The following is a 21,566-nucleotide window of genomic DNA, read 5'->3' as shown; positions in this document are numbered from 1 at the left end:
CTCTCTCTCTCTCTCTCTCTCTCTCTCTCTCTCTCTCTCTCTCTCTCAAGCCTTTATTATTAAAACATCTTAATTGCTATATTCTTCTGATCTCTGAAGTGTTTGAGGACTTAAGTATATCTGAATAGACAAGCATTGCTTGTTTCTAGCTATTTACTTTTTGTTTAACTTTGAAAACATGTACAGGAAGCTAAATAAAGTTTATTTCTAAAATTAACTAAACTAGTACCTAACAAGACTACAACTTTGATTACTTTTAGGTAACTACTAACGTACATTTCTTAATTATCCTGAATAGTTTACACTAGTAGCTTTCAAGGACTCAAACTTTATGTCCAATTTTTTAAATGAGTTGCATATGTACAATATCTTAAACAAAATTTGAAATATATATATAGTATATTGTAGCAAATATAACCTTACATTTCTATCAATATACAATAATACATAACAATGTAAAATATTTGAGACTAGTTGTTTCTTTCTTAGTCTTAAAGGAGATACAATCCTTTTATTCTCTCATGCCTATACCCCCTTATCCTTTTATCCCCTTCCCCTCCTTCCCCTAACACTAGACAGGAGATAAGGGAGGATAGAAGGAGAGAGAGAAAGAGATCTCTGATTCTAACCTCTTTTACTTTGTTTCCTCCCTGACCATGACCATCAACAATTTGTGACCAACTCCCCTAAACAAGGACAAACATCCATCACCCATAAAATGCCCCAAAACTACCCACTCCACCTCTTGGGAATTAGGACATTGTATTCTTTAAATTGCTTCCTACTCTCTGGAAGTGAAGACATCTTTTAGGGACCCGAAGAAAATTGGGATATTGGCCAAGTCCTGGGGGATCTAGCTGTATTATTTGCTTCCCAGTCTCTGTGGGATGGGAAAACACAGGGCTTAACTGAAGTCCTGGCTGAAGCAGTCTGTGAGGCTGAACAGTTTAAGGAAAGTCACTTTGACGTTGTCTTGGATGCAGGTTTTGAGGAAACAGCAGCTGAGGCATTCTGTGAGGCTGGATCACCTCAGCAGCTGGGCTACTTGCTTTGTCTTCACTGGAGTCTGGTCTTTTTGCTCTGCAAACACACAGACTTTTAAAGGCAATATTGTAGGTACATTTCTACATTAACATGTATGTGGAACGTGCAGTGTGCACAACTTAGTTGATGATTCTCTGCTCTTTGTTTGAGCATGTGAGAGGCATTTGTCAACCTTGTAAGTCCTTATGGATTGTGTGACCAAACCGTAATATAAATCTCCATCCATGCTATATGAAAGGATGGCGTGTGATTAGTCATGAGACCCAGGCAGCCAGAAGATTAACTGGCTATGAAGAGACATTCATTAGTTAGTAGGAGGTCTTTCCTGGTTAAATCTAATCTTCATTCGTTTTAATGGTGCCATATCTTTTTGTTCCCTGTAGAAACATAAACAAAACTATGTCCTCAATACCAAACTGTTGCAAGCTTCCATTCTGTTGGAATCTTCACATCTTTATAGAATATAGGATTATTTAATTCCCCAGTTATTTTTATAACCTAGTGTCTCTCAGCTGCTGTTGTTCCTTTTTCATTAGCATTAAGGAAATTTAAAGCTAAGAAGCATTATTTAATCTATCCCTGGAGGTCTTTACTCTTCCTTATTGTTTTGTGAGCATTTCTTTGAAAGTGTGATTAGATCTTTCTACAACTGCTTGTCCTATAGGATTGTGTGGTATACCTGTAATGGGCTTTATATTATTATATGCAAAGAATTGCTTCATCTTACTGGAAACAAATGTGGGAACACTGTCAGTCTTAATTGTGTAGGTATCCCCACAATAGCCATGACTTCCAGTAAATGTGTAATTACAGAATCAGCTCTTTCAGAACTCAAAGCAGTTGCCCATTGGGAGTCTGAATATGTATCAGTGGTATAATGTACAAACTTTAGTTTCCCAAATTCTGCAAAATGAAACACATCCATCTGCTAGAGTTCATTTCCTTTGATACCCCAAAGATTACTTCCAGTGGGTTCTGGAGTTTGGTTTTATACAGAGAATAAGTAGGACATTCTCTTTTTATTCTTTTCTTTTTTTAAAAAAGATTTATTTATTTCATGTATGTGAGTACACTGTCACTGTCTTCAGACTCACCAGAAGAGGACATTGGATCCCCACTACAGATGGTTATGAGCCACCATGTGCTTGCTGGGAATTGAACTCAGGACCTCTGGAAGAGTAGTTAGTGCTCTTAACTGCTGAGCCATCTCTCCAGCTTACTAGGACATTTTCTTATAATTTCCTTGGCTTGTTGCCAAGTGGTAATTTTTTTCTTTAAACATTTACTTTTAACATGATGATTTTCATGAAATTTTGAAGCTTCTAACACATTTCCTATTAATAATCAGTCAGTTTCCTCATTTTCTTGTGCCAAGGGACCTAGTAAACCTATATGAGACTGAATATGAGTAATATATAATAGACAACTCCTATTTCTGATTGCCCATTGCAGTTGTATAAATAACAATTTCTTATCCATCTGGTTAATTCTGAACCATCAGGAAAAATTCAGCAATTTCTATATTCAAAACAATTCTTTCTGCATATTAAGAATCTGTAATTATATTCCCAACTTATTTGCATCAATATAGAATGTAGGTGCTTCAGCAATCAGTGTTTCCTTTACAATAACTGGGAGAATCCAATTAGTTTTATTTTTATAAAGTGTAGATACTTGCTTTAGGATATATGCTATTAATTTCTCTCCAAATAGTTACTACAAGCTCTTTGCCAATCTTCATTGCTTATCCATAAGGACATAATCTCAGCATTAGTAAAAGGCATCATGGTTTCAGCTGGGTCTGTTCTCTTTGCATAAGGAGTCCAGTAGGAGTATGAGTTGAAGACAAAATAACCAAAATACATTCAAGTTTAGGATCAATTTGATCCACATATGTATCTTATAGTCTCTATTCTACCTGAGTTAACTCTCTCTCCTTCAGCTGTTAACCATCTTGGGCTGTTTAAATTCAAATCACCTTGTAAAGTTTGAAACGAATTACTTAACTCATGAGTAGTTAATCCAGTTATTGGCCATAGCCATTTAACACCTCCCATTAATTTTGAAAATCATTAAGAGTTTGCAACTGATCTCTACAGAACTTTTGTGGTTGAATTTTTTTAAGATTTATTTATTTATTTAATGTATGAGTGCTCTATCTGCATGTACTTACATGCCACAAGAGGGCACCAGATCACATGATAGATGGTTATAAAACACTATGTGGTTGCTGGGAATTGAACTCAGAACCTCTGGAAGAGCAGCCAGTGCTCTTAAACTCTGAGCCATCTTTCCAGCCCTATGGTCACTTTGTTGTTGTTGCTGTTGCTGTTGTTGACTTATTTTGTAACCCAAAATAAGTTAATAGAGTCTCCTCTCTGTATTTTTTTCAGGAGCGATCTGTAACCCCCAGCATGTTAGAATTCTTTATGGTTCCTTAAATACTTTTTCTAAATTATCTGTATCAGAATCAGCCAACAAACTATCATCCATGTAATGATAAATAATAAATTGCCTATGAATTATTTCTAGTGGTTGTTGCACAAAATTTTGACATAAAGTTAGACTATTTAACATTCCCATGGAAGAACTATCCAATGATATCTCTTTACTGGACCACTAACTATAAACAGATACTGAGAAAGCAAACCTTTCCCTATCATGCTCATGCAAAGGGATTGTGAAAAAAAAAATCTCTTAAATCAATTACTATCGTAGGCCATGACTTAGGTAATAAAGAGGGTAAAGGAATTTCAGGCTGTAAAGGACCCATTGGTTGAATTATTCTATGAGCTCGTATATCTGTTAACATCCTCCATTTTCCTTATTTTTTTTATAACAAATACAGAGAATTCTATGGGCTTATAGACTCTTCTATATGTTGAGCCTTTGGCTGCTCTTGTACTAGCCATTCAAGTGCTGTTCCTTTTCCTTAGTTAAAGGCCTCTACTCTGTCCATACAGGCTTGTCTGTCATGTCCCTTATCCACTCGCTCACTGCTGCTGCTCATGCCTTTAAGGGTCTAATCACTCTTTTACATTCTGTATTCACATTCTCAAATGACAAGGTCTTTATCAACACCTGTCTGGCATCAGGGTCTGATATGGCTTTGTTTACAGTTGAAAACAATCTTTACAAGAAATCTGTGAAGGCTTCCCCAGAACCTTGTACAATTTTAGCAGATGAAGTAAATCTATTCCCAGACTCCTCAACTTTGTCCCAAGCTCTTAAAGTGGCCAAGTGACATTGTTCTATAACAGCGTCATCAAATTGAATCTGTTCTTGTAGGTCAGAATCTACCCTTCACCAAGCAATTGATCTTTAACCTCTCCAGTGGCATAGCAACCCTTTCAGAGATGAGAGAATAGAGTGACCTTTCTGTTTTCCCCATATCATCCATTTTTTGTTTCTCAGGCCCCTCCATATCCACTTGGACCTTTTCCAATTGCTCGGCCATTCTCCCAACATTTTTTTGAGACACAATACAGGAAGGAGAAGGGGAAGGAGAAAGAGAAGAAGAAATAATAATAATAACCCCTCTGGGAGAAAGTTAAACTTTTTGGTGACACCCTAAAACAGAATATCCATCTCCTCTCCCCTGCTGCTTCCTGTCTGTCCATTAGAGATGGTTTTCCATTCATCCTACCTCACATCTGGGCACTACTGTAACCATTTTTGGCTACTTTATTGGGTTCTTATATCTACCACTCTTCTCCACCCCAATCCCATCCAACCCACCCCCTCAACACTAGGTAGAGAAGAAAGGTTAGAGAAGAAAGGAAACATAGATCTCTTTAGACCATTTCCTGCTGATTAGTGGTGTTGAGTTTCTTGGGTTAAGTCCAGTCTTCATTGCCAGGATATCCAATTTCTTCTAGTCTCTTTGCTCACAAGCACTTGACAAACCTCAACAGCAGCAACCAGCAGCAGCAGAGGGAGCAGCTGCTGCCCCAGGCTCTCCCAGGGCTCTCAGTTATACCCTCTCAAGAGTCCCCAGAATTCTAAATGTAAACTATCTGCAGTTGGCAAAAATCATATCCCTCTTAGAGCAAGAGACAAATCATAGTTAGGAGCTGTGGACGGACAATCTGAAGCAGCCTCACATCCCACACCTGGGATGAAAACAAAAACATAATCACATAACATAATTGGGATTTTAAAGAAACCAAAATTCTCACTACAGGCTGTCACAAGCATTGGGAAGATGCAAGAGCAGAGGTCTCAAGTGACATTGCCTTACTCAGGAATACTGCCAAGCACTTCTCTTCTGAATGGCCACCAGTAGCTTTCCTTTCCACAGGAGGGTAATGATATGAAAAGGTTATATCAAAAATAATCAGCTGGGCAGTGGTGGCGCACACCTTTAATCCCAGCACTTGGGAGGCAGAGGCAGGCAGATTTCTGAGTTTGAGGCCAGCCTGGTCTACAGAGTGAGTTCCAGGACAGCCAAGGCTACACAGAGAAACCCTGCCTCGAAAAAACAAATTAAAAATAATCACTCGGTAATAAAGATCTTAAGCAGAAATAAAGGCCATGGCCCCTCCCCTGCAGAGGGAGACATCTAATGTAAAATATGGGCAGATAATGGGGTGGACTTGAGAGATAGTTCAGCAGTTAAGAGCACTGACCTTCCAGTGGACCTGGGTTCAATTCCCAGCACCCACATGGTGATTTATACCTGTCTGCAATTCCAGTCACAGGAGATACAGTGTTCTCTTCTGGCCTCCACAGGCATTGCTAGCATAGGACAAACATGCAAGCAAAACACCCATACACATACAATAAAATAAAAAATATTAAGAGAAAATAATGGAATCCCATCCTCCCCTCAAATTAATTTTTTTTAACTTTTAAAAATGTTCTTTGTGTGTAGAATAATTTCTTAAATGATGTATTTCTTGATATTGTTAATATGATAAATTTAAATTGCATATTTAAATTGCCCTCTTACCATACATTAAAAATATCCAATTAATTCCATAACCAACACATTTCTGTGATGTAATTTTCTATCTTGCAATTTTCACTTAGCATAGTAACACAAGTATCTCTGTGTTTATAAAGATGTCCTGTAAAAATGTTAATAATAGCAGTCAATGGCTACATAATAATACTACAGTATATTACAATTACTTAGTTTTCTACCGATGGATATTTAGACTACTTCCAGTTTTCATTATTAGACAAAACGGTTTATCTTTTAAAAATAAAATAAATCAATAATCTTTCCATATAAAGTGTCCCCCAAGATTACTTTTTTAGAATGGGATTCCAATACCTGGGTCAAAGAGCATGACTATTGTAAGGGCTCTTGATCCGTTCTGTCAAAGTCCTTTTCCTGATGCCTCCACAAGCATATGTAGGACATCCCCACATCATTTCCACCTTAGCTTTTCCTTAGTCTTTGCTAGTTAAACAAAAATTAAAATTCCAAGGTTATTCATTGTATTAGATTTCTGTAACCACACCAAGTGTGAAACAATGGACTTACAAAGACAATAGGTTTGCTCTGACTTGTAGTTTTGAAGATTTGAGTTGGATCTGTGGGTCTGGCCTGTGGCATTACATCAGGGTCGGGAGTATGAAGCAGAGAAAAACTATTTATCTCAGGGTCAGAAAGCAAGAGAAAGAGGAAAAGACTGGGATCCCACAGTTTCCTTTGGGGACTCACCCTCCCTCCCATTACCCACTACCTCAATAGACCCCACCTCTCAAATATCCTACCACCTGTCAGGAGTGCCGCAGGCTCAGGACCAAACCCTCAGGCACAGGGCTTTGAGAGCACTTAATATCCACTTGTAGCTTTCATCTTAATCAGGCTCTTTCGCTATCATGCTTTTAAATTTTTTATTATTATCTGGTACTTAGAAGAGAACAAGAGGTTTTGTGCACCTTAGTCTTTGCCTTTCCATCTTGGAGGGCTGGGCTCTACCCTTGGAAGAGTACAAAGGGCCGTTCTCATTTTGGACTAAACTTCTTTGAGTGGAATCTGAATTAGAAATGCCTGTGAGCCACAGTGTTTTCTCCCGACATTGTTTTGCCCAAGTTTCCTGCTAGGTTTTGCAGCCATTGTTGATGAACTTGTAGATACCAAGACTGGAAGGAACCCTCAAAGAACATGAGTTTAAGGAAATGGTGGTGCAGCTGCGTGCTCATCCTTAGCTAAGGACCCTGGCAAGGGGAACAGGGTTCAGGAAAGACACATTGTCCCTGGGCCTTGGGATGTGGTTTAGAAGAGAAAGTGGGAGGACCACAGGGACATGCAGAAGATGCTTGCAAACACCCAACCCTGGGGGGGGGGGGGAGGGTCTTCCACCATGTTCAGTACGGAACACCAAACCTGGTAAGCAGCATGAAGATGTGCTCAACCTGGTAGAGGTGTGCTCTTCCCTGTAAAGTGCCCCAGGCCATTCAAAGCCCTCCATCATAAGTGTCCAGATCTGAACTTCAGACAGGCCTGTGTAATCTTGAGAGTCGTAAGAAACCTGCCGATGGAAGACTCAAATGTCCTCAACTGCTTTATACACCCCCATACCCTTGATGGTTAATATTCATGACTGCAAATACCATGGGCACCCTGAAGTGACTTCAGCTCATCAAAGAGATTAAATTTCAAGCCATTCTCATAGGAAGAGCTCCTTTGCAAGCGGACAGTCTGTACTCCGCCATTCTTATGCTAATCCCTATTTTCAATGATTTGGGATGAATTGGAATTCAGTGTAGGATCTCACTGAGCTCCACATTCCCTTTTAAAAATCTTTTGTTCCCTCTCTTTTTGAAAGCCCATGCTCTCTAGGCCTTGTCACTGTCACAGGAAGTCCATGGTGAGGATGTTCTTGTATTTGTGCTAGCTGGCCTGCACTATTTAGGAAAACCCATTTACTCCTAAGCAGTCACTGTTGAGTTTCTGTGGTGAGCCTGCATAAACAACGGTTAGGAAGCAGTGAGTCAAGGTGGGGCCAGCTGTGGCCCAGGAGCACCATAAACAAACTAAGGGTCTCATTGATAAAGTCACGCTTGTAGCTTAATGACAAGCTCTGAGTGCTTCCTAGCTGAATCCCCTTCCCTTCAAGACTCAGCAATTCAAACCATTTAATGGAGGGGTAGGGGTGCAGATTTATAATCATTTGCCTACAAACACTAATGGTTAGTCAGGGTGTAGAGCAAGGTGAAAGACAGTTCTTTAAATTAGGCTTTGCAAGAGACAAAGGGAGGGATGCTGTTCAAAAATCGTCCATTTGTTGTACTTGGATATTTCCTGTGACTTAGTTTCGGTAGCCACAGAATAGCATCTGTGACAAAAAGCTAGACTTCGTTTGTTTTTCCTGATATTGATAGGAAAGACTAGAATTTACCACACCACTATGAATTCTGTGTGGTGTTGAATTAGTCGCTATGGCTGCTACAACATGGAGTATCAAACCTCATGGCTTACGAGCCCACACAGTTATCTTATGATTTTGAACATCTGACCTCAGTTTGACTAGACTAAAAGTGTCCTTGGGGCTGCCTTCCCTTCTGGAGTCATTGGAAGGAAAGATTTCTTATCTTTCCCAGTTTCTAGAAAATGCTTTCATTCCCGGGCATGTGTCCTTGCTCATTCACCTTCCAAGTCAGCTGGCCCCACCCCCACCTCGGATTGCTCCTCTGCTTGTCTCTTCCATTTATGCAGTCATTCACTCATGCAGTTATGAATATTAATCATCAGCTCCTCGTGTATCTGTGTGGAATCTAGGTGCCCCCTTCCGTCTCCATATCTGCAGTTGATTCCACCCATTTTGTGAAATCTCTTTACTGTGAAAGGTAAGACCCTCCAGGTTCCAAGCGTTAGGGTGTGGACATGCATGAGGAAGCATTACTCGGTCTACCACATATGCTGGAGTATACTTGTGGCTCTTTTTTAAAGAAAACTATTTTCACAATTTTTAATGGATCATCATCTGGATCAACAAGTAAAACCATCTGTGAATTTGGTTTAGAGCCTTAAGTGAACATCTATTTTTTTTTATTTATGTGTCTGATTTCCTTTAAGTGATAAATTATTAGACTGTTTTTTATTATCATGTTGAAGCATTTCCTTGAGTCTTAAAGCAGGCTGCAAGTGTACCTTTCCCCCATCATATACTAGATTCTCTCATCTCAATGGAAACAACCTGCCTGCCTCTTTATGAAGAAGGAGAATCCTTGCTGGCCTCCTGGGGGAAGTGTGAATGACCACATGCCTGCCATGGCACAGGCTGAGTGTAACAAAAGGGCCTAGAGGTAACTGAAAGGCACCGCCAGTTTGTCCATGGCTGCCTAGAACTTGGGACTGTGGGAGAAAGAAGCAACTCTCATGATATGGGAACACAGCATCCAATATAAGAGATGTGGAGACACTTACTTACCTCCCTTCTGTTCTCAGGAAGTCACCAAGCAAGATTCTTGCAAGGCCAACATGATATCAGGAGAGTCATTGGTTAGATGTAAAGGTGTCATGCTGCATCTGCCTTATGAGAATGTGAACCACAAGCCTAGACAACAGTCACCTTTATCCAAAGCAAAGATGATGAATAGGCATCCTGACTAAAGTGGGCCAATGTTTCTGTCTTTTTACAATTTCAATCTCCCTACTGTCTTTTCTCATCTATTATTGGCATCTTGCAGGTCCCTTAAGAAAAATTTTAACTACAAACCTAGTTTAGAATGTGTGTGTTGGGGATGGTGGGGGGGGGGGAGTCTGCTACTAAGGTCCTGTTCCCCAATTGGTTCTTGACCTATCAGTAAAGATGCCAGGGGCCAATTGCTGGGCAGAAGGAAGGAGGCAAGACTTCTGAGTCCCCGCAGGGGAGGCAAGGAGATGAAAGGGAAGAGAGGGATTTTTGCTATGCTTCAGAGGAGGAAAAGGCAACCAGCCATGTGAGATCTCAGGCAGCGTGGCCTTAAACTGCTTCTCCAGACAGGACATTAGGGTACTGGGCTGGGACTAAAGGTAACTGAGCAACTGAAGCTGAGGGCAGATTTAGGGTGCTGAGCTAAGAGTATTGGAAGGGCAAGCTAGCCACCATAGATTAGAAGTGCCCAGCAATTGAGTCAATAAGGCAGGTTGGAATTGAGCAGTGTGTGTGTGTGTGTGTGTGTGTGTGTGTGTGTGTGTGTGTGTGTGTTTCATCTGGGGATCTGAGGGAACCTGGGAAGGAGCTGGTAGCCCAGCCTGCAGAGCTTCAGGCCAGGTAGCAAAAAGTACATGCTATATTTTAGTAATTAGACAGTGAAATGAACAAACCATCTAGTTCCTTCTAGAGCATCTTTTTGTCTATCAAAATTTTGGTCTGTAGACTCATGGTTTTTATCAGCTTTGGAATATTTTTACTTACTTACGTCTTCAGATCTCTTTCTCCCCTCCTTTAGTCTTTAAGGATGGACATACCATACAAGCCCAAAGCCCATCCGTAATCCACTAGCACTGCTGCATTGCAGATATTACATTTTCTCCTCCCTTTGATCTTGAGTAACTTAGCCTCATATCTACAACAGAGCTTGTTTTACTAGATCTGATTTGCCATGATTCTCTGTATTTTCCACCTCAAACATTGTAGCTTTCATCACTAGAAGTTCTACTTGGGTTCTTCTTAATGTCTTCCCCTGTCTATTTTTGGGATATCTGGAGCACAGTTTTTGTATCTGTTTCAATGGCTTTCTGCTAATTATATTGTTTATATCAGTTCTAGGTCACTTAATGGATTTTTCTCCTCTGTCCTTCAGTATAGAACAGTATAGAACGATACTGTTTCCATGCATGACTGCTCATTTTCTATTGGGCACCAGACATTGTGAATTTTACCCTGTTGAGAGTTGAATATTTTAAAAATATAACTATCCTTATGCTTTGTTCTGAGATGTAGTTAAGTTGCTTGGAAACAGCTTGAACTTTCCAGATCTTGCTTTTAAAATTTGATAGGTGACACAGAACAGGGCTCATAGGGGACTAATTATCCTCCACTGCTGAGGTAAGACCTTTCAAAGTAGACTGGGCCTCACAAATCAGGAGGTTTTCCATGGATGCTGCAAACAGACACTCTGTTTGACCTTGGTTGGGGGCCAGCCTCTCTCCTACTCACCCTTTCATTTAACTCTTCCCACCTGATCTTGGTAGCTCTCATCCATCTGCACAGGGTCTCTGCTGGATAGCCAAAGGGACTGATAACAGCTCTCAGGAGTTCTCTCTACGTGGCTCTCTCCTTTGTTCTAATCTGTCTTTGAACACTAAGCACTGTCCAGCTCTTGAATTCCGTCATCAGGGAGCCTACCATGCTCACTCCATGTCAGTCCCTTGCATAGGTGTCCCAGCATCACACGGGAGCTGTCCAAGGCTTATTGATTCTGTTCGCAGTTCCTCAGAAATCACTGTCCTTGGCAGCCTAATTTACAAGGCCTTATATGCTGTGGTTCTATGTATATTGTCTTTTTTAAATTAAATTATTCTTCAACCATTTCATGCATGTATCTAATCTATTCTGATTACTCTGGAGCCTTGTACTCTCCTATCTCCTTTCCAGCTTCATCCCCACCCTCACCCCCAAGTTATTTTCACATGTTCATGGCTTTTTCTTTCATTTTCTGATCCATTGAGTTTAACCTGTGCCATTTTGTGACAGGTGTTGCCTTTGTGGTTTTGTTGTTGACCACTTTTGATGGGAGGTTAATCCCAAGCCTAAACATCCTGGTTGGAAGCAGCATTGTCTGGTCTTAGTTTCATATTCAATCTGACTACCCGTCCCTCTGCCTTCTGTACTGTGAGTTCTTTGACCTGGACCATGCTTTTCTTTTCTAAATCTAAAGGATGTCATTCGGTGTCAGTGCTTATCACAAAACTAGCATGCATGCATCAATGGAAGCAAGTACTAGCCTCCAAAGCATACACAGATAGATAAATAGCCTGTATTGATGCAATACAGATAACACTGGGAAGAAAAATCTCATGGAGAACCATCATAGGTCATGAATGATTAGTTCTGCCAAGAAGAAGAGGAAAAGGAACAGAAGACACTAGGAGAGGGAGCTAGCATCAGAATCAGTCTAGGCACGAAGAGAATTTTCTTGGGGTGCTAATTTTATCAATGTTGTGTAACAGAAAGATTGGTCAAACCAGCTTGGGAAATGCTGGATTCAACAGGCCTCTATGGATATCTTCAATGCAGGAATTTCTCGGGACTTTTTAACATGTACACTGTGCTATTTCAAACAGTATTCCCCACCCTGTTTGAGTGATGGCTGGTCTTAGGGCATCTTGAAAGACACTTTACTTTTTCTTTTTTTATTCCTCAGACACATCAGAAGAGGCATCAGATCTCATTACAGATAGTTGTGAGCCACCATGTGGTTGCTGGGAAATAAACTCAGGACTTCTGGAAGAGCTCATAACCACTAAGTTATGCTCATAACTTAGTGTTCATAACTTAGAAGAGTGCTCACAACCACTAAGCCATCTCTCCAGCCCCGAAAGACACATTTCTTTTTTTTTTTAAAGATTTATTTATTATATATGAATACACTGTAGCTGTCTTCAGACACACCAGAAGAGGGCATCAGATCTCATTACAGATGGTTGTGAGCCACCATGTAGTTGCTGGGATTTGAACTCAGGACCTCTGGAAGTGCAGTCAGTGCTCTTAACCACTGAGCCATCTCTCCAGCCCGACACATTTCTTTAAAAGAGCTATAAGGGCCCAGTTGTATTGGTTCACCCTTTTAATGTCAGCACTTGGGAGGCAGAGGCAGTCAGATCTCTGGGTTTGAGGCCAGCCTGGATTATATAGAGAGTTCCAGGACAGCCAGGAATACACAGAGAAACCCTGTCTTGGAAGAAGAGGAGGAGGAGGAGGAAGAGGGAGGAAGAAGAGGAGGAAGAGGAGTGGGGGCAAGGGAGGAGGATTAGAGGAGGTAGAGGAGGAGGAGAACAAGAATAAGAAGAAAAGAGGTTTGGGGAAAGCACAGTATCCACAGTGTTGGTCCAGCCTGTGCTATGGCTTTAATTTCCACACACTTTCTTCTACAGATCATCTAAGATCCTTAAAATGATAAAAAGGTGTTGTGTTGGGCCCTTTGATAGTGAGCTATTATGTAGGAAGCAGGAGTCAGTGTGTGAGTCCAGGCTTATGATCTTCAAGGATCTCTGGCTTATAAAGAGAAAAATATGCAAAGTGAGTTCAGACCCTCCTTTTAGCAGGAAAAACTTACAGGTTATTTTTTCCTAAGTAAAAACCTTCATGAAATGTAGTATACGAGTGAGATATCTTGATTGGAAAGGGAGAAAGAGGGGCAGAAGAAATGGCTGACTGGTGAAGGGTCCTGGCTGCTTTTCCAGAGGATGGAGGTGGAGTCCCTGTCCCACATGGCATCTCCCAGGATTCTGCAGCTCTAGTTCCAAGGGATCTGACACCATCTCTGTCTTCCGTGGTCACCAGGCAAACACTTGTAGACATAAATAAAAACCTTTTAAATAATAAAATAAAATAAAAGGGGAATGTGAGTGTAGCTCTCTTGTCAGTAACAGAACGCCGTGAAGGACATGATGTATTTTACCTTTCCAACTGAGCATGAGAGGTGATTGATATCATTCCAGACATGTATACACTGATTGTAATTTAAAAATATCCCCCAAAAAGATTTTTCATTGTCTCTTATCCTGGTATATAAATCTTTCTAAGCAGAGGGCTGTTTCTTATCTATAATCTGCAAACAGACAGCACTACTCAGCTTCTTTGACCTATTCTGCTGTCAGAGAGCCCTGAATGGCCAATTTTCTGTTGGAAGATCCTAAATTTTCTGGTGGAAAGGGTCACTTCAAGTTTCCTTCAGAGAAAATGACTTGACTTTTAAAATTGTGCCTGCCCTCGGTTGGCCACGACCCTGTCAATCAGATGCGATTCTTTCCTGTGAGCATCCTAAGAGGTTGCGCCTCCAGGAAGGAAGGAGGGATGAGTGGAGGAAGGGAGGAGGAAAGGAAGAGAGGAGGGGAGGAAAGACCACAAAGAAGGCAGCATCTAGCCACCGTGAGGAACTGCCCTGAGCCTAGCAGGGAACAACTCCAGATGGGCTTCTGAGTGTCCCGAAGTTCCACATTAACCGGGACAAGAACAGGATCCTTCTAGCTTAATTAAAAACAGGCCACCTCTGCCAGGCCCTGTTGGAAGATCCTGACACTGCTAAAAATACAATACGGAAGTAGCTTGCTTCCTCTACGGTTCAATCCCATTAAGTTTTGGAGAAATGTTGCTAATAAAAGACATGGTTTGCCCCAGAGACTGCCTGGGGCCGTGTCTTGTCTTTCTAGGCTCTAGAGGCCTAGACTGGGAAGGGAAGAATGACATTATTCCTCAAGGGTAGACTTGTGAGACTGGCACCACTTGGACCAGTTGTCACAGATGTGCACTGCTCTAGTGCCAACCACATCAGAAACCTGCTTTGGGGAACAGTCCACTAATCCTATTCGCTAAGTGATGCAAAGAACAAATCTAATTGTCATAACAAAGCCATCTGGGCAGGCAAGCCTCTTACAGGAAACCTCACCTTCCCTAGTTCACACTTCTGTATGCCCAGTGTGCAGCGGCTGGTTGTGCAGTCTGGGGAGGCTTCTTGGTTCTGTTCTTGTGAGCATGGTAGTGTGTAGACAGAGCTGCTTATAGGTTGGCCCTATTTCTCTGAACCATTTCTACTCCTTTATCCTAAAACCCCGGGTGAAGGGCTGCTCGCCCATTATGCTCCTGTGTTTGCTTCATCTTTCAAGCCTCAGCTCAAACAGAAGTGTTAATGGATTGACATCTGTATTGTCACTGGTGGCTGCCATCAAAGTCCCAAGAAGGGGGATTTCATTTAGGCACAGCCTTCCAGCCCTGGAGTTCTTAAAGGATCGATAGGCTTCTAAGGAATCACTGGGAAGAATGGAAGGGCTTTCATAACAGCTGTAAGGCATCGCTGGGGTGCTGTATCCATCCAGACGATGGACATGGAAGGTGGGACACTTTCAGGGTGCAGTGTGATGTTACCCAAGTTTTCTGCCTTTCTAAAAGGCAGGTGAGGTGTGAGGATGAACCTGTCAACTAATTTTCTTTTTAAGGCCAGGGCTTTTCCCCCATGCTTTGCTCCCTAGTCAGCCCTGGGGGAGGCCTGCCCTAACTCGCCATCCTTACAAGGCCCATCTTCTCATTGTACCGTAGCCTCTTGTGCATCCCCCATAGTGCTCCTGGGCTCATCCTCCCCTGTATTCCTCCAGTGTCTGCCTGCCTCACGGTGAGGCCCCCAGGACAAAGGCAGGGGCAGTCACAGTTCCTGGTGCATCCAACTCACACAGAAAATGACTGGTGAACAAGTGAGCTGGGAACTGGGGAAAGAATAATCTGAGAGGAGGGGCTTAGATGACGGGGGAGGGTGGTGTCTGTGGATGTGCTTCCAAATCTCAAGTCCTTACATTTGTCTGCAGCGAGTGATATGTTCCCACAGAACATTTGCTTATGTCAAAGGAGAGAGGCTTTGGCAGATTCAGAACCTTTAGGGGTTTATGTGAATGTTAATTTTTATGTCGAGGTACACATTTATGGGGGGGGACGACAAAACCTATGAGAGCAAAGATGGAACTTTGTACAGAGGAGCAGAGTAGAAGAAAACAGGGAGAAGGAATCCGAGAGAGGACAGCTGGGGCAGGGACAGTCACTCTGGATCTAATTCTCTAAACTGATGCTACCTAAGACCTTGCAGTAGCTAGCAGCCTGATGAATAGCCAGGTATGGCTGCCAGTCATGGAAGGAGGGTGTCCTGGCTAACCATAGTGTGGGGTAAGTAGAATGAAGTAGTCCTGAAGAGGTAGCAATGGATCCATTTGTTTGTGCACAGGAAGGGAGATCACACATTGAGATGACGGAGGAAGGACATCAGCAGCTTCCTGTGGGAGGGTCACGTTTCCATCTATCCTTAGTACACAAGTAGGGTGTGGAGTGGGCAGTTGAACACTCAGATGAGAAAGGAGTGAATGAAGCCACGGATCCAGGAAAACCAAGTGTGTGCACAATGAGCAAACTGCGGGAGCCTGACAGAAGTCTCAGGAGAACATCTCGTTACAAGACGCTCCTGGGCCAGTCACGAACACAAGCCAGGAAGGAGCCTTCCAGAGACAGACAGACTCAGCAGAGAAACAGCCGTGTCCAAACGAGATGGAGAAAGACAATTATAGTTTACTGAAGTCTTCTGGCAAAAAGAAATCCCTAACTTGTCTATAAATAGTTCTCAATTGATGCCTCTATGAGTCCTGAGATAGACCAATGCTTGACCTGGAAAGAGAGAGACTGCCCTGAGGTGAACTGCTCAGGTCCAGATACTGTGCTGTTATTGCTCTTCTGACATTCCTGAGCTTATGAATTCATAAAACATAAAGATGTTCTCAGTCCAGTGTGTGTGTGCACGTGCATGTGTGTGTTGCCACTGGTTCCATCTTGCATTGGTCTGGACTTAGTAGGAAATCTTGCCACTCTCAGGGCCTCTGTTTTCCTACTTTTAAAAAGAGGACTATCTCTGTGGCCAACAGCTAAACCCATAGCATAGGTAGTGACACAGATGGAGGTTTGAGACCACAGTCAACAGGGTCCAAGAGAAGGACTAATTATAACTCCATTCTTGACTGCGGGGATACTTTGGTGAGCATGCTTCAGGAAAGCTGGATGTGGCTGACAGCCATCACCTTAATAGGGCCAAGGCGCTGGCCTTGACTGTCCTCCTCCAGTGACTCAGTGTAGAGTGACCCTGGAGTGTGGAATAACCCTGGAGTGTGGAGTAACCCTGGAGTGTGGAGTAACCCTGGAGTGTGGAGTAACCCTGGAGTGTGGAGTAACCCTGGAGTGAGTTCAGCAAGAGCTCTGTATACACTCTGAGTTTTTCTTCCCAGTGCTAGGCTCCTGGAATAACAACTCTGACACTCAAAATAGATCTACAAATACTTTGGCCATAAGCTTTGGTTCTCCAATAGATCATAACTTAATATCCCATTTATTCTAACCTATTTTCTACCACCTGGCTAGTTACCTCTGCTCAGCTCCCGTCTCTGTCCTCCTCCATGTTCTCAAGCTCCTTCCTTTCTGCCCTGTCCCACAATTCTGTCTTCTTCTATTTCCTGCCTAAGCTTATATAGACCAATCAGCATTTTATTGATAGGTGTTGTATCCATTTAGTGCACAGGAGGTTTTCTCTACAATTCCCTCTTTTAGTTGAATAAAAGGCTCTTTATCTTATTATAATAAACTATATACAATAATAACAATTATGAAACAATTATGAAAACTATCAGGTAAAAATTACATTCACAAAGTCCAGATATGTTTGGCAACTTTGTGGAAAGTATTCTATTATCTATCCTATCTTGGAAAGTTCAGAATTTTGTATCTGAATCATTCTTATCATAACTTACATAGACCTTAGAACATTTATTTAAGTCTTAAACAACTTAAACTTATATGTGAGGCTATATAGTCTTCAACCCCATCAGAGACTTGAGAAGGAATAAATATTACCTAAGTATGCAAGAAGTGCAGGCAAGCAGCTTCCAAAACTATAGAAATGACAGAAAAGTTGGCTGCCTGAACAGCCTCCACCACCAGCAAATTTTTCTATAATGTTGGAGAATCTATTTTAAGCCTTCTGGCCTGGAATATCTGACAGACCTTTTTGCGAAGCAGGAATTATGAAGGACTGATTATCTTGTCTTTCCAAAGCTCAGCAGTTGACTTCCTGGCATCTCATTTGTCCAGTTTAGACAGCATTCTGTCTTCAGTTGAAGCAATGGGAGATTTTTGTCTAGTGGCAGTTTGCCATATTTGAAGCAAACTCCATAAAGAGATTCTTTGATGTTCATCATCTTCTTTGAAGTCAAATGGGGGTACTGACAGGAACAGACATATCTCATTGTCCTCCCTCCAAAAAAGCCTTAAATTAATTAAAAAAAAAAACTTTAAGTGCCAAATTCTGTAAGTCTCTGAGGATTTTAAGACCATCCATCTATCTATGGTATATCTGAATAGGCAAATGTTGCTTGTTTCTAGATATTTACTATCTGTTCAACTTTAGAAATCTATTTTTGTCTAAAAAGACTACACTAATGTCTAAAAAGACCATAAGTTTGATTGAATAACTATTAACTTGAATCAATTATCCTAGTTTGTAATAGCAGATTATAAAGAACTAGAACTAAGCTTTGTACTTTTCAAATGCTCTATATAGGTCCAATACCTTATACAAGAGTTGAAACATAATGTACAGTATGTTGTAACAAAACTAACATCTACCACTACCACATCCTATCCTGTAAACAAAAGCCCAGAGACAGGCCCAGCTCCAGCAGAACATAGCTACCTTCCCCCTACTCTAGCATTTGATAGAGCTACTGTTGGGATGAACTGTGTTTCCATATCACCATGCTGTCACTTCTGTCCCTAGGCAATCTACAAAATGGTTTCCTCTGTCATGAAAATGCCTGAAGATGAATCAACCCCAGAGAAAAGAACAGAAAAGATCTTCCGCCAGATGGACACCAACAGAGATGGTAGGAGGCTGAGGGGCTTCGTGTGGACTAGGCTGCTGGTGGAATCCAGGCAGCTCTACTAGAGGACTGAATGTCAGCCACAGGTGATCTGTGAGAGTCACCTATCCCGGGCACAAAGGAGCAGAAGCTGGGGAGACCCTGGAGCTGGCTCCAGTCCTATGGAAAAGCCTTATTTTCTAGGCCCTTTTATCCTTCTCCCCGGTTATCCTCTACTCCTTCCTCAGAATAGCCTGGCTCCTCTGAAGCAGAAATAAAAGGACCTGAGAAGCCACTGAGTCAGGATAGGCCTTTCCCAGAAGGCTGGATCCAGTATGTGGATGAGTTTGAACTAAGTATATCAAAAGGCTCGTTGCTTCTTACAAACTCAAACAACTTTTATCTCAACCTGCCTGAGAGGTCTTATGAGCATTCTCTAAGATGCTGAGTCCAAGCGAAACCCTCAAGTACTGGGGAGCAGGTAGAGGGTTGGAGTCGTCAGCAGGTTCCTACTAGGTAGAGGGTACAGCCATGAGGTGAAATGCAACCAGCAGATGCACAAGCTAACATGGGAAGGAAAGTTGGATTTCAAACAAAATAGACAAGTCTGTAATGGTGACTCAGAATGGCCACAAGCTTGAGGGCAGCCTGGGCTACATAAGGATCCCTTATCTGTAAAAATAAGTAAATAGATAGATATGATTTCTGCATGCCGGGCTGCTAAGTAGAATACAGGAGGCCCAAGCGATTGAGAAATAATGACTTCCTTTTGGCATATCTGTGTCTGCATGCAATATTTGGGACATATTCACGCTAAGGAGTTGCTTGTTATTCAGCTGATATTCAAAGTTAGCATCCTTATTTTTCTTGCCAAATCTTTTTTTTTTTAAAGATTTATTTATTTTATATATGTGAGTACACTGCTACTGTCTTTAGACACACCAGAAGAGGGCATCAGATCCCATTACAGAAGGTTGTGAGCCACCATGTGGTTGCTGGGAATTGAACTCAGGACCTTTGGAAGAACAGTCAGTGCTCTTAACCACTGAGCCATCTCTCCAGCCCCTCTTGCCAAATCTTGAAATGCTATCCAGGAATAGAACCTGAGTCTTCAGTGCTCAGTAAAGGCTGCCCCGTGCTGCTCCATGCTTCACAGCTCTTTAAACAAACACAGATTTATTATTTATGGGTATGTATATGCATACCTGTGTGAGTTTATGTGCACCAATGAAAGCACCCACAGAGGTTACAAGAGGGTGTACAGTTCCCGGAACTGGAGCTACAGGTAGTTGTGGTCTACCCAACATGGGTGCTGAGAATCAAATATGGTCTTCTGCGAGAGGAGTAAGTGCTCTTGACCACTGAGCCATCTCTCCAGCCAACTCATTTTTAAAACATAAATTTTACTTTCTTTATTATTACTGTGTGTGTTGTTGCATATATTATTACATGACCTGTATAACCATGGTGCATACATGGAGGTCAGACAACTTTATGGAATCTGGTTTCTCCCTCCACATTTACCTAGGTTCCAGGGATCAAATTCAGGTAGTCAGGTTTAGGCAGCACATACTTTTACCCCCTGAGCCATCTCACCGGTCCCAGATCCTCTCTCTTGATATTTAGCAATTCTAGTCAGCAGTGTCACAAATGAGCCAGGTCCCTTGTGATATTCGTTATAGAAGGCTCCGGATAGAGCAAGCCTCTTTCTGCATGCACACGTTGGGTGCCAGCTCCCTGAGAATCTTGGTTTGTGTGGTGCAAGTCAATCTGTTGGCTGTCTCCTCTATGAACTTGCATGGCATCCTCTGACATCCTGTTTCCCCTCAGGAGTCTTGATTCACAGCAGTTTGCTTTGCAAAGTTTAAACCAACATGAGATTGTTTTAACGGTTAATGGACTTGCTGATGTTGAAGCTCAGGTTTTTGATACTCTGGGGAACATAATGGCTTTCAGACACAACCTCCTCCTTAGAGGAGGACTAAAGGATGGGAGACAAGACACCTTTGGAGGTGTGGCTCACAGGCAATGACAGGGCCTCTCCACTGGGTATGTTTCTACAGATCAAAGGGTTCCCATTGGGAACCCATTCCCACTGGAATGGGAATTCCCACTGTCCCACTGGGAATTCCCATTCCCAATGGACAGCTGACTACCACTGCCCTGGGCTTTGCTAGAGAAAGATTTGTTTAAATAAAGGAAGTTATGAGGATGAAGCAGTGAGGGAAAGAGGGGGAGGGACTATTGAACATCAAGGAGACTCACTGCTTCAGGTCAGGGCTTGGCTTTAGGGCCTCAGATGTGAGTCTCCCATTCCCTCTCACCAGAAGCAGAGCTGGCTTCATGTAAAACCTGCTACCACCAGAGTCTTGTTAGTCAACAGTCTTTGTATTTCACTGCTGGTCTGTGTCATGAAAATACTGCCCCTACATAAGGCAAGCCAACATTTCCATGTGTGCAAGAGGCAGAGAGTACCTGCTGAGCACCAAGTGGTTTCCAGTGCCTTAAGTGTTCAAATGGGCCTTCTGCTCCCGTGCTCCCATTGTCATCCCACAATGTCAGCACAGGTACCTTGGAAGAGCAGCTAAGGAGACATTGAAGTCCATAGGCCTCGAGGAGCCTGGCAGCCTGGTGCCTGTCTTTGGAAGAACAAATGGGACTTCGTCTCCAGGAAAGGAAAGAGGGTAGAGCTAGGTAAAGGGGCCCAGAAGTTCTAGTCCTAATTTATCAGTGTATGGGCCACTTCAACAGGTCACTGTGAAGTACCAGGAATGGGGAAGCTCCCTTCACCCGTATCTCCACAATGACAGTGACAGAGGACCTTTACTGGGAAACAGTTAAGCAGAAGGATACTGGGCATCTGGGAAACTGAGGAGGCCTAAGAAAGAGATCTGGAGCCAAAAGGAAGCTAGGGCTACACGTGAGACTCCATGTCAAAAAAAAAAGGGGGGGGGGGGGGGGGGGGGGGGGGGAAGGAGGG

General features: G+C 42.3%; 1 protein-coding gene across 5 annotated transcripts in view; it reads left to right on the top strand.

Moving 5' to 3' along the window:
* Ncald (neurocalcin delta) overlaps positions 1-21,566 on the top strand; it is a 175,552-nt gene that overhangs the window by 150,668 nt on the left and 3,318 nt on the right. For all 5 annotated transcript variants that reach the window (XR_003711258.1, XR_003711257.1, XM_028765860.1 and 2 more), the window contains exon 3: positions 18,505-18,610. Coding sequence is in view for 3 of the 5 variants with exons in the window: in XM_028765860.1 (XP_028621693.1) it covers positions 18,505-18,610 (106 nt within the window). In the remaining 2 variants the exon portion in view is untranslated. The remainder of the gene's footprint in view (positions 1-18,504; positions 18,611-21,566) is intronic.

This window comes from Grammomys surdaster, unplaced genomic scaffold, assembly GCF_004785775.1.
Source record: "Grammomys surdaster isolate TR1022 unplaced genomic scaffold, NIH_TR_1.0 63, whole genome shotgun sequence".
Taxonomy (NCBI): Eukaryota; Metazoa; Chordata; class Mammalia; order Rodentia; family Muridae; genus Grammomys; species Grammomys surdaster.
The sequence above is the reverse complement of the archived record's forward strand: the minus strand, read 5'-3'. Positions and strand labels throughout refer to the sequence as shown.